The 13,707-nt window shown below is 40.9% G+C and overlaps 1 protein-coding gene, 1 long non-coding RNA gene and 1 other non-coding gene across 20 annotated transcripts in view; 2 read left to right on the top strand and 1 right to left on the bottom strand.

The window, feature by feature from the left end:
• KHDRBS3 (KH RNA binding domain containing, signal transduction associated 3) overlaps positions 1-13,707 on the bottom strand; it is a 185,597-nt gene that overhangs the window by 61,394 nt on the left and 110,496 nt on the right. For all 18 annotated transcript variants that reach the window (XR_005368760.1, XR_005368764.1, XR_005368761.1 and 15 more), the window contains exon 6: positions 9,386-9,581. Coding sequence is in view for 8 of the 18 variants with exons in the window: in XM_038555590.1 (XP_038411518.1) it covers positions 9,386-9,581 (196 nt within the window). In the remaining 10 variants the exon portion in view is untranslated. The remainder of the gene's footprint in view (positions 1-9,385; positions 9,582-13,707) is intronic.
• On the top strand, positions 2,235-4,390 carry LOC111098565. Its single transcript, XR_005368773.1, has 3 exons — positions 2,235-2,507; positions 3,315-3,756; positions 4,218-4,390. It is a non-coding gene; the product is annotated as an uncharacterized LOC111098565 (long non-coding RNA).
• Positions 11,862-11,966, top strand: LOC119865525. The gene has a single exon (XR_005369126.1). It is a non-coding gene; the product is annotated as a U6 spliceosomal RNA (small nuclear RNA).

The raw sequence follows: 13,707 nt of genomic DNA, 5'->3' as shown, positions 1-13,707 counted from the left end.
ATGCAGAGAGAGAGAGGCACAGACACAGGCAGAGGGAGAAGCAGGCTCCCTGCAGGGAGCCCCATGCGGGACTCGATCCCAGGACCCCAAGGCAAAGGCAGGTGCTCAACCACTGAGCCACCCGGGCATCCCCTGGCTGTGACATTTTAAAACACAGAATAAGTTAACAAATGGCAGATGTCCTAGGAGGAAACAGCCCTTGGGGCTGTAGTGGGAGTGTCTTGAGACGCTCCATCTCCACACCTGACACCGTGCACCGGGGGCAGAGCAGGGCTCCAGGAGAGCCCTCATCCACCTGGCAGTCCCTCGCCTCTGGCAAGTGGGCAGCACTGCACCACGTGGATGAGGCAGGATGATCCCACTTTCCCCTCACTACACATCTCAGCTGGATCCTCAGGGCATACCAAGTACCTGCAGAGCTTCCACATTCTGATGAAGGTATACCACTTCTAGAATGTCCTACCATATTTATGTTTAAAGGGGATCAACCCATCTGCTTGGCCTCGAAAGCTTACAGTGATTACACACGAAGTTATCAGGGGACCTCCCCGAGTGGCACGTACTCCCTATGAAGAAAGAGATGCGCAGCACGGTCATAATTAAATGAGTTAGAAAATAGTATGATTAAAATTTCCAAGGCAACTCGAGTTTATATATCTTGAATGGTAAGTATGCATTTGAAAAGAAACCTCATTTTTTTAAAAGATTTTATTTATTTATTTATGAGAGACAGAGAGAGACAGAGACATAGGCAGAGGGAGAAGCAGGCTCCATGCAGGGAGCCTGATGCGGGACTCGATCCCTGGTCTCCAGGATCACACCCCAGGCTGAAGGCAGCGCTAAACCTCTGGGCCACCAGGGCTGCCCAAGAAATCTCATTTTTAAAACATTTTTCAAAACTTCTGTTCTAGAATTCAACAGACTCAGAGCCACACGCTCACTTTCACTTCTAGTTTGTTTCTCTCATTAAAATTTAGTTTGCTTTGTTTATTCTGTAAGTTTCTTTTCAGTATCAAGATTTCTATCTGATGAAATGTAGTTCCTTATTAGAAAAAAAAACATCTCTAGGGTGACAGTGAGAACCAAGACAGCTTCAGAAAACAATCAGAGAATTCTCAAGTTGGAAGAGAAGTTAGGACCCTGGCCTAACCTGCTCCTTCACTAGGTGAAGTACCATCAGCACCTCACAGCAACCAAAGTCCAAAAGGGTTAAATAATTTGCATAAGAAAGAAAGGTGATATTGACAAGAAGGGGAATAAAAAACCAGCCATTTCACCTCTCAGAATAACATTTCTTTATTAAATTGTATTGTCTTTCACATTTATTAGTTCACTAAATGAGCCATGTTATGTTGCTAAAATTGGTGCTAGAGACTCAATTTCACTTCAGTAAGTATATTCAACATGCACGAGACACATGGAACGACACAATTAGCTGGTAAGAAAGGCTACCCTCCACGTTTATTTAATTTATTTATTTATTTATTTATTTATTTATTTATTTAAATTTATTTTTTATTGGTGTTCAATTTGCCAACATATAGAATAACACCCAGTGCTCATCCCGTCAAGTGCCCCCTCAGTGCCTGTCACCCAGTCACCCCCACCCCCACCCACCTCCCCTTCCACCACCCCTAGTTCATTTCCCAGAGTTAGGAGTCTTCCATGTTCTGTCTCCCTTTCTGATATTTCCCACTCATTTTTTCTCCTTTCCCCTTTATTCCCTTTCACTATTTTTTATGTTCCCCAAATGAATGAGACCATATAATGTTTGTCCTTCTCCGATTGACTTATTTCACTCAGCATAATACCCTCCAGTTCCATCCACGTTGAAGCACATGTTTATTGTCTCTAAAAGGTCAGGCCCTGTGATAGGCTCTGGGCAAACAGAGATGAGAGGAGGTGAGGGGAAAGGGGAAGGGAGAGGATGGGGAATGGAAGGGAGGGGAGGGGATGTAAGGGGAGGAGAGGGGAGAGAAGAGAGGAGCAGAAGAGCTGGCATGGACAAAACAAGAAAGGTGCTCCAAGAGAGCGGATAGCACATTTTAGGCGACAGGGCATTCAGGTCCCTGCTGTGTTGAAGGAACGACAGGTCAACAGGATGTGAAACGATCACTGGGGGACAGCAGAGGGTTAGGAGGCTGAACAGTCAGACAGGACTTCAGGCCTTCAGATGTCACTCAGAAGAATCTCAAGCTTTCCTTCTAGAATTCTAAACTAGTTCTTCTGTTCTGGAGCTGGAATTGAAACACTAGAAAGTGCTCTAGAAGTAGTGTGAAGGGAAGGACGCAGAGCCAGGACAGGGCTGTGAGCAAGGGCGTGAGTCAGTAGGCCACGGCAATCACCCACATGTCTGTCTGCACATCCATCCATCCATCCGTCCGTCCGTCCATCTCAACAACCAGTATTTACTGAAACACTGTTGTATGTCGGGTGGTAGGAACAGTCGAGCCAACCAGATGGAAAGCGGGTGACAGCTGAGACGTGGGGACAAACATCGCAGACAGGTGCAGCCGGGGAGAAGGGCAGGGAGGACACGGTCACACCCACGGGCTGGACGCAGCGAGGGAGACCTGGGTGGCTCCGAGGACGAGGATGACAAGCGCCTTCCCCCAGGCTGGGCTGGCCTGAGGAGCTGGAGGCCAAATAGCCTCGCAGACGTGCCAGGGCTTGGTGGGCTTGTGATCACAGACCACGGTCCCCGCCTCTGCGAGCGGCTCGGACGGTGCCTGGGGTGCCAGGGACAGAAGGACACGGAAGCGGGTACTGGAGGGCACGCAGCGGAGAGGCCGGAGTTAGGGAGTTAGGTCTAGTCGTTATGAACAAAATCATGAGAACGGACAACGTTTTTCAGAGACAGTAAAAGATAGTGCTTGGAGACCATGCATCTATTTTGGTTGGTTTTTTTCTGCATGTCGAGCCTAAAGGGATTTATCAAAAATGGTTTCATTTTAGAAATTCATATGTAAATTGGGCTCTGCCAGGAAGCATCAAACATGTCTTTCTGTGTAATTACACCAACATTTTGAATTGTTAAAGTGCTCTCATTGAATGTATTCTGGGTTATGCTAATTACTTTGTCAGTTATTTAATTATTTGGACACAAGTAATGAATCAATGTCATTTTGGGGAAGAGGTACTTCTTGTTCTCAAAAAAGAGATGAGAAGTTACAGTAATTATGTCTAATTTTACGAAGTTAAAAGTGGAGCAGAAGGTCCCAATTTATACGCAAATGGTTGAAAACATATCCATTATCTGTTTTCTTCTTTCCTGGAAAAAAAGCTAATCATGTTGAATTGTCTTGTTTCCTTAGAGTTATTCTTACAAGACAAGCATTCAGTGACGGGAGGATCTGTTCTCCCCGACGGCAAGCCTGTTGCACGCACACGGCTACTGTGTGTCACCTGTCCTCTCCTAACACTCATCTCACGGACCAACAGATTTATTTGCTAACAGATGTTCTTCTCAAGGACACATGCTCAGGGAGTATTTTGTGACAGTGACTGTGATGAAGAACAGTTGGCTCAGATGACATTATAAATGATCAAATATCTTCACAAACACACCTTGAGAAAAATCAGTCAAATTTCAATAGGCACATTTTGACAAGGAAATACCTTCAAATTATCAGGCTTTCTCACTGGGGCTAATCAAGCATATTCTTATAACGGGCATACTGTAACTGCTTACCAACAATTGTAACACAAACCACTCATTGAGTTTTTGAGCCTAACGCTATGCTGGAATACCTTCAGGTTAGTGCACATGCTCTGAAGCATATGGAGTATTTTAAGGCTTAAAACGTGTACGTTCGCAGCTGTGGCAGGATCTGAAGGAATAGGATGTTACTCTCTTTTTTGTTTAAATAAGCAACTGATACAATTTTTGTCTTTTATTCTGGAAATAATGTCTTCAGATAATAAATGTTAAATGGCAGTTAAAATGAAAGGTAAATTGAATTGGTTAGATACAACCAAACAAGTTCATAGAAATAAAGCATTTATCACTATGAATGTATTTCACGGAGGATCTTTAAAAATTACACTTCTGAGTTCCAAGGAATGACAAGTCTTTTTTAGAGTTACAGATGCTCTGAAACTCTTAAAGAAATAGTTTTTCTTTTTGCTAATAAATATAACAAATTGCCATTTATTACTTTTAAAAGTCCAAACCCCATTCTGTTCTTCCTGATTATTCTCAATTTCCATTTATCTAGCTTAAAACCAGCGGATGATTACAGGACAAGGGATCACAGGGGTCATCTAATGCAATCTCCGGTCACCCCTTTCATGCTCCTGAGGAGGGCAACATGCGGTACCCACTGCATTTTTCTCCAAACATGAGAAGAGCCTATAATCTCAGCCACTAGAGCACAGTTTTTAATAAAGCCCTGACTGCTCAAGATAGAATACAGGCCTTGAATTCTGAATCCCACATCTGCTCCTTCTTCATCAGCCACGTGACTTTAGGCAAGACACTTAACTGTCCCAGCCTTCAATTCTCATTTGTATGATAGGATCATAACATCTCACTGAGTGGCTATGAGAAGAACATGAGAGAACATATATCAAACTGCCTCATGGAGAGTAGTTTCTCATTAAATAGTACATCATTCTGGAAAGTTCGTTCTTATACTGAGATGAGATTTACATTGCTCTACTACTTTCAGGAGCTACACAGAATTAGTCTGATCTCTTTATAACCTGTAACTGCCCTTTGAACATGAGAAGACAAGGATAACTAAGACAAGATGTTTTTTTCAAATGCCAACTATCATACTGCTTCCCACCGGATGATTACAGTAATGACTTGGGACGTTTTCATTAGGAAAACTTACCAGGTCTCTAATCCAGTGAAGATTTACTAAATGCATATAATGTGCCAGAAATGATGCTACTGGCTAGAGATACAGTGTTTTTCCCTAGAAGTTTATAATCTTGTGAGAAACAGATGTATATTAATGATTGCACTATACAGTTATATGCTCATAATTAACTTATACATAAACTGCTAAATGAGTAAAAATGAAAACCACACGGGAGACATCTGGGGTGGGTTCTCCACACATGGCAGTTTTTCCAAACTCAGTATTGAGAGCATTCATTCATTCATTCATTCACCAAACACTTATTAAAAACCTTCTATGTGCCAGATGTTATAGTAGGTGCCGGGAATATAGAGGTAGATGGCAAGCAAGCGATCAATATCCTCAAGGAGTTTAGAAACTACTATATGATCGTTCTGGTTCAATGGGATAATTATTTTAAAGATCAACTTCCACTTTCTCACTTGCCACATGAATAGATAACTATTTTGTAGGGGTTACAAGATCCCAGGCTTTCTAAGTTGGAAATCTTTCAGTACACCCACCTAATCTAATGTCCTACAAACACACAACACATTTTTAAAAGTTTCTTTTAAGTTTGGGTTTTCCCCTTCCCGTGCTCCAAAGCTAAGCAGCTTGTGTGAATAATCTTCAGGATTTCAAACAGTTAGGACTAATGACCAATGTCTGGAAATATGCCAGACACTGCAAAGTTATATTTAGAAGGGCTGGAAGTAAAAAATTAAATTCAAATTGGGTCAGGAAATGAAGGTGAGGTCAAAAGAGCACACCTGTGAGGCAGAGCTACTGAGGCAAGTTGGGGGGGGGGGGGAGACTGTGTCTCCTCCTCACACTAGTTCCCAACACTGTTTGCTATATACAGTGTTCAGCTACATGAAGCGTTCGCTATAACACTGTAGAGGGCTTGCAAAATGCTAGGTGAAGTGGGGAAAAGCCTTGTTCTTGGCTATTAGTTTTATTTTATTTTTTTTTAATTTTTATTTATTTATGATAATCACAGAGAGAGAGAGAGAGAGAGAGAGCGAGAGGCAGAGACACAGGCAGAGGGAGAAGCAGGCTCCACGCACCGGGAGCCCGATGTGGGATTCAATCCCGGGTCTCCAGGATTGCGCCCTGGGCCAAAGGCAGGCGCTAAACCGCTGCGCCACCCAGGGATCCCTTGGCTATTAGTTTTAATCAATCTTTCTAGGTGTAACAGATACAAATCAAGAGGGAAAGGTATAGCACATAATCCAAACGCTTTGTGACAATAATTTAACTTGGGGAAGAGTGACCACTGAACAGTGCAGGAGTAGGAGCAGTCAATCCCATGCAGTTGAAAATCTGCATATAACATTTGACTACCCAAAAGCCTAACTACTAATAAATGGCCTCCTGCTAACCAGAAGTCTTACCAATAACATAGTTGATTAACACGTTTTATATGTTATATGTATTATATACTATCCTCTTATAATAAGATAACCCAGAAAAAAGAAAATCTTGGGCAGTCCGGGTGGCTCAGCAGTTTAGCGCCTGCCTTTGGCCCAGGGCATGATCCTGGGGACCCGGGATCGAGTCCCATGTCGAGCTTCCTGCATGGAGCCTGCTTCTCCCTCTGCCTGTGTCTCTGCCTCTCTCTCTCTATCTCTCTCTCTCTCTCCTCTCTGTGTTTCTCATGAATAAATAAAATAAAATCTTAAAAAAAAAAAGAAAAAATCTTAAGACAATCCTAAGGAAGATAAAATACATGTATAGTACTGTACTATTATCAGAAAAAATCCATACAGGTGGACCCATGCAGTTTGAATTCGTGTAGTTCAAGAGTCAACCATATTCCTTTTGTGTCCTACTCTACCACCTAGAGCACACTCAGAAAGCAGTCATGTGTGTAGGAGTTGTTATATGAATGTGACAAAATTGCCAATGTTGCACATCAGATGAATTCAAATAAGGATAGCAGGAGGGAGAGGTAAGATGGTGGAAGACCTGGGGTCCTCATTTCATCTGGTCCCCCAAATTTAGCTAGATAACTATCAAACTATCCTGAACACCTATGAATTCATTCTAATATGTAAAGAAAGAATGGCTGGAACTCTACTAATAGAAAAGTGACCATTTTTTGCAAGGCAGGAGAATGGAGAAGAGAAGCAGAGGGGATATATGGGAAGAGTAACTGAGGGAGAGGGAGCCTCTGCAGGCCAATGCAGAAAAGTGATCCAGCCCTAGAGTGGAAAAATCAGGACTTTTAGAGACCTGCTCCTGTGAGAGACTTCCCTGCCTCAAAGGTGTTCAGGTGTGAAACAGGACGGAATCACAGGAGGGGGACAGTGGGGTCTCAAATGAGGATGGCAAACACGGCCGTTGGTTACTTGAAGGCAACACTGCAGGGTGGCAGGAAGAGGACCCCATGTTGGAATTGTGGCCACAGTGACAGTGACAGTGCCTGGAAGAGTGCCAGGTAAGTGTGGGACCCAAACAGGGAAGGCTACATTCTCTCTGAAGGTCTCAAACCCTGCCTGCTCCTGAAAGGACACACGGATTCTGCTGCATGGCTGCTGCCCATTTTCCATGGTAGACGGTGGAAGGGCAAGTAAATTAACTCAACAGAATTCTTTCCAAATCAATTGCTTTAATGCCTTTCCCATCATTTATCAATAAAAAGCAGAGCTACAAATAGATTAAAACAACAACAACAACAACAACATCTTAAATTTCTCCCCTCTTTCCTCCCCTGGACTTGAACCTTCCAGGAAATGGTTATTTGTATTTACCTAATTTCATCCTAGACTCACTAGTATACACCTAGCAAGAGAGGACACGTGTGTATTGTTCACACAGTGGGAATTCAATCCATCTTGTTGAATGGAAAGGTGAATTAATGTATGGAGAGAAGGTAACTGCTCTTTCTGAAATGTGACAGTGAAGCCAGACAAGCACTTCATGTGACTCGTACCATACTGATGGTGTAGTAGGGCTGAGGATCCGGCTTTTCCGCACACTCTGCTTGACAGTTACGGCAATGCCATCTAGCCAGACCTACATTAATCCAAACCTAAGAGAACTCAAAGTAAGCCCAGCTGGAAAACAGCAGGCATGGGGCCTACCTGGAAGAAACTGAACAGCTCTTTCTTCCCTTTGCAGCCTCTGCTATCCTCAAGAGACTCTGCATTTGTGGAAGAGCGTGAGGCATGATTATTATTGTCAGCTTGGTCAAAATATTAGGACATAGGAACATGTCAGACCGTATGAAAAACAAGGAGAAGGGATAGAGGCCACATCTTTCCTCAGCTGAATAGCAAAATGTGAAAGTATTATGGGATTTAGTTATTTACTTGGTTCCCGGGATCCATTCTCTGCCATTCATTGAGAGAGGGAAGCTAGCCATCCTTGTCCCTCCAGGAGTCCCAGTGTAGGTGGGAGAGAGACATGGGACTCCAACAGCAGTGCTCAATATGGCAGCTCTACCTCCTCTGAGTTTCCCTGGGGATAGCTGACCTAGGTGGACAAGGACAAACAGGAAGTGTATGAGGTGAGACTCTGGGCAGAGAGAGCAGCAAAAACAAAGGTCTGGAAGCCCGAGAGGACACAGCATACTCAGGGAATTACACAAGGTCCAGTACAAAAACTTTGATCTTTCCAGTGGCTGCTGCTGAAGACAACGTTCTCTGCGGTCCAGAGAATGAAGGCAGCCTTCCAGACACCAGGCAGAGAGGCACCAAGCACTCAGCAAGAGATCTCCCCAACGTGAAACATGAAAACCCATCGGAACTTGCACTTCAGCCCATCACTGCTTCCCTCTGACAACAGTTCATGTACAGTTTCTTGAAGACTTTCAATTACTAATATGAAACATCTACCCTGCACTTATTTTCTTTATTTATGTTAAATTCAAAAGTCACAGGAAGAATCCCAGGGCGCTTGTATGCTTGTTCAAGAACTCCTCTGCCCTTTCCCTCCACCCAGTTTCCACGGATATATTTTCTTTCTCTTACGTTCAGTTAAGTCTATGAACCGTATCAAAGACTTATTGAATGGTAAATGGAAACACTGACTGATTTGCATTAACATAAAAAACTGGGAACTTTTGTTTTCTTCACTGAAAAAAAATTCAACTAAGAATCCACATTCAGCAGCAGCACTTAAGAGGAAAACACTTCAGGGTAAAAACAACTTGGCATCTGTAGGTGATTCTTTTTTAAATGACTGAATTACTCAGAGGCAACCTGGAGTGGAACATGAACGAATGTTACATTAAAACCTGTTAGAGCTTGATAATATGTCTCCTTGATCCTGGGCTCGAACCTCCCACCACCCAAATGCATCTTCCCTATCTTAGATGTAAGCTACTTGATGAAAGAGGCTATTTCTTTCTCATTTTTTATGCTTCTCATATCACACCTTATTTAGCACTCAATAAATGTTTGCTGAACTAAGGTGGAATATTTGAGAATAACAGCAAGTAAGGGCAGGTACTTGGTTACAACATCCAATGCTATGTATATATGGACTGGCTCGATCAGATCAGCACAGCTGCTGTGTGACCTGACTTGACTTACATAATCTCCATAGGTCTCTTGTGTTGGGGGTGGTGGTGGAGGTCTGTACCCAGTTGGGGGAACTCCTCTTGCTCTGGGAGTGAGAAGTCCTCTTCCCCGACTCACTGGCCCTCGGGTGGAAAGGACTCCCCTGGAAGCTGGCGTCCCTCGTGGTACACCAACTCCAACTGGCCGGGTGGTGACTCCTCCCCTTCCCCTGCAAGCAAGAAGGTCAAGTTAGCAATATTCATCATATTCTCTACCATTCCATGGTTCACATGAATTTATATTTCAGAAAAATCAACGTTCCATATTTCTGTAAAGAGAAATAAGGAAATCATATGCAAAGTGAAAACTAAAACAAGTGAGAAACAACTACATAGCAAAAGGAATTTAAGTCATTTCGGTGGCTTATCCAGCAGCAATAAATAAAATAACAACAAAGAAACCCCAAGACTCAATTTCTGGCTAAGAGAGAGTAGGAAGCTATGACACGTGGGAAGGCTGCAGCACCTACTGAGGATCTCTCTGTGATGCCAGGTCAGGCTCACAACCAACCTTCATGCCAGCACTATGAAGTGGGCTGTATCTGCTTGTCTGTGGACAAGGAAACCGAGGCTACAGAGATCTTCAAACCGAGGACACACCACTAGCAAAGCTAGGGACCAAAGCATACATCAGAGTTCCATGAAAGAGAAAATTAAATGTACCTTCCCAAATAATGTACTGAACATTTAGTAATTTAAAATACCATTCTTAAGTTAAATAAACACAGATACTTTCTGAAGTAGAATTCAGCATATTTATGTATTTCTAACATAAAATATAAGATTTCAAGTCAGAGAGGAAGGAAGAAAGGAGCTGTATCAAGAAGAGCTCAACATAAGCAAAAACTTGAGAAAATGTGCAAGGCTTATGAAGAAATGAAGATGGAAAAATGCAGCTACACCACAGAATAAAGATTTGGCGTGATCCACCTGCCACAACATCCCCCAAATAAGGAGAACTGTCACAGATAATGTGGATGCCTACATGTCTTCTTCAGTTTGATTGGGATAACAAATACCTAGCTAAAAACAGAGAAAATTATCAAAACCAAAAGCTGTTTCTTTGAACGGATCAATATAATTGATAAACATCTCGGTATGCTAAACAAGAAAAATAAACAATATCAGAAATGAAATTGGGGTCCTCACTACTGACTGAAAGGGCATTAAAGGATATAAAGAAGATTACAAACTCAAGGCCTATAAATTTGTTAACTTAGATGAATTTCACTAATTCCTTGAAATATACAAATGACCAAATCCAAACCCCACAAATGGGGAATTAAGCAACTGGAATAAAGTTCTATTAAAGAACTTCAGTGAAAAAGTAATTACTAACCTTTCAAAACAAAAAAGCACCAGGGTCCCTGGGTAGCTCAGTCAGTTATGAACCCGACTCTTGATTTCAGCTCAGGTCATGATATTGGGGTTGTAAGATCGAGCCCCACATTAGGCTCCATACTGGCCATGGAGCCTGCTTAAGGTTCTGCCTCCCACTCTGCCCCCCTCCACCCCTCTATTAAAAAAAAAAAAAAAAAAAAAAAGAAAAGAAAATAAAAGAAAAAAAAAAGAAAAGAAAAGAAAAGCACCAAGCCCAGATGGTTTCACTGGTCAATTCTTTTATATATTAGTCTAGGGAAGATGCCAAGGGACTGGCCTAGCTGATATCTGACCTCCCCAGGAAGGGACATGTCATCCAAAGGGGAAAAAGGATGAGGCCTCCTAATAACCAAAGACATTATGAAATGAAACAAAACAAAACAAAACAAAATCCACATCTTTCCAAGAACAAAGGTGCACAATTCCTCAATAATAGTAGCGAATTAAATCCAACAATATATTTAAAAGGTATATACCATGACCAAGTGGGATTTATTCCAGGTATGTAAGGCTGGTTCAACATTAGCAAACAAATGTGACCTACTACATCAACAGGCTTAGGGGGAAAAAAAATCATATAATCATAAAGAGCAGAAAAAAACATCTAACAAAATACAACATCATTCATGATAAAAATTCTCGACAAAGCAGGAATAGAGGAAAATATCTCCAAGTTGAAACAAAGATCTACAAAAACCTACAACTACTATCATACTGAAAGGTAAGAAACTGGATGCTTCCCCCTTATGACTGGGAATAAGGTAAGGATGGCCATTCTTACTACTCCTATTCAAATTTTACTGGAAGTCCTAATTCAGTAAGAAAAGGGAATAAAACTTGTAAGATTGTGGAAGAAAAAATAAAATTTTATTTACAGGTGACATCATTTCCATGTAAAAATTCCCAAAGAATTAATCAGAACAAAATAAAACAAAGCAAGCAAACAAATAAAAACTCCTAGATCTTATTGCACAAACCAAGGTCTCAGAATACAGACAATAACTCAACAATATATATCATACAACAGCAATGGACAACTAAAATTTGAAATTAAAAGATAATTTAACAGTATTTGTTTTGGCAAGATATATACTAAAATTGTAATAATACCGAGAAGATTAGCAGAGTCTCTGCTCAAGGACAACATATCAATTTGTGAAGTATTTCATATTTCCCTATGCATGTCGGCGGGGGTGGAGGGGCAAGGGGCCTTTGGGAAATCTCTGTACCTTCCTCTCCATTTTGTTGTGAACCTAAAATTGCTGTAGAAAAAAAAAAGTCTTTAAAAAAATACACAATAAAAAAATTAAAAATACAAAGTAATGATAACATTTATTAAAGCAAGGAAATAAATGAAATGTTTTGGTACAAATCTAACAAAATCTAACTGTACAACTAACTATTCTATGTAGAAAACCATAAAACTCTGATGAAATAAATCAAAGGAGAAATATCCCATGCTTAACGATTATTACAGTCAATACTGTTCAGTTGTCAATTCTTCTCATCTTGACCTACAGACTCAATATAATCCCAATCAAAATCCCAGAGAAATACTTTGTAGACTGACGAACATATTCTAGAGCGTATATAGAAATGCAAAAGAGCCACAACAGACAACTTAATACTGAAGAAGAAAATTCTAGATGACTCACAGCATCTGACTTATTATGAAGCTACAGTAATCAAGGTAATAAGTATTGATGGAAAAAATATACACACAGAACAGTAGAACAAAAGAGAGAGCCCTGAAATTGATTCATAGAAATGTAGTCAAGGGACTACTGACAAAGAAGCAAAGACAATTCAATGAAATAGTGCTGGAACAAACAGACTTCTATGTGTGCCACAAAAAGAAAAAAAAAAAGAAACAGAAAAGAACCTAGACATATCTTTCACAAAAGTTAACTCAAAATGGATTTTAGACTTAATATAAAATATAAGACTTATAGAAGAAAATTCAGAAGAAATCAAGAAATCAGTGTGACTTTGGTTTGATGATGAGGTTTTTTTTTTTTTTTTTTAAGATTTTATTTATTTATTCATGAGAGAGAGAGAGAGAGAGAGAGGCAGAGACACAGGCAGAGGGAGTAGCAGGCTCCCTGCAGGGAGGTCAATGTGGGACTTGATCCAGGGTCTCCAGGATCAGGCCCTGGGCTGAAGGCAGCGCTAAACCGCTGAGCCACCTGGGCTGCCCTGATGATGAGTTTTAGATACAACATATAAAACGTAATCCATGAGCTAAAAATTGGTAAGCGGGACTTTCTTAAAGACTTCTCTGAGAAGGACACTGTTAAAAGATGAAGAGACAGGTCACAGAAAAGGAGAAAATACTTGCAAAACATATATCTGATTTAAAAAAAAAAAAAACTTGTATCCAAAATATACAAAGAACTTTTAAAACTCAACAATAAGAAAATCCAATTTAAAAATGGGCAAAGGAACACACCGCTCACTGGAGAAGCTATACAGAATGGCAAATAACCAAAGGAAAAAATGTTCTATATCATTTGTCATTAGGGAATTGCAAATTAAATTATATTAGAATAACTAAATCAAAAGAAATTGCAAATTATAATCTATTAGAATAACTAAAATCAAAAGAAACTGAATATACCAACTGATGGCAAGGATGTGAAGAACAAGGTGCTCTCATTCGTTGCCGGTGGGCATGCAAAAGAGTACAGTCCCTTAGAAGGATAGTTTGGCACTTTCTTACAAAGCCAACCACGATATTATCATCCAACCCAGCAACTGTATTCCTAGGTATTTACTCACATGATTCGAAAACTTACTTGCACATGAAAGTTTGTTGAAGCTTTATGCACCGTGCCTAAAACCACCAATATATCGATATCTTTAAGGGATGAATGGGTAAGCAGGCTGGGGTGCATGCATATAATGGAATAATATTTG

Source organism: Canis lupus, chromosome 13, assembly GCF_011100685.1.
Source record: "Canis lupus familiaris isolate Mischka breed German Shepherd chromosome 13, alternate assembly UU_Cfam_GSD_1.0, whole genome shotgun sequence".
In the NCBI taxonomy this organism is placed as follows: Eukaryota; Metazoa; Chordata; class Mammalia; order Carnivora; family Canidae; genus Canis; species Canis lupus.
Note: the sequence above shows the minus strand (reverse complement) of the source record. Positions and strands in the feature narration are given on the sequence as shown.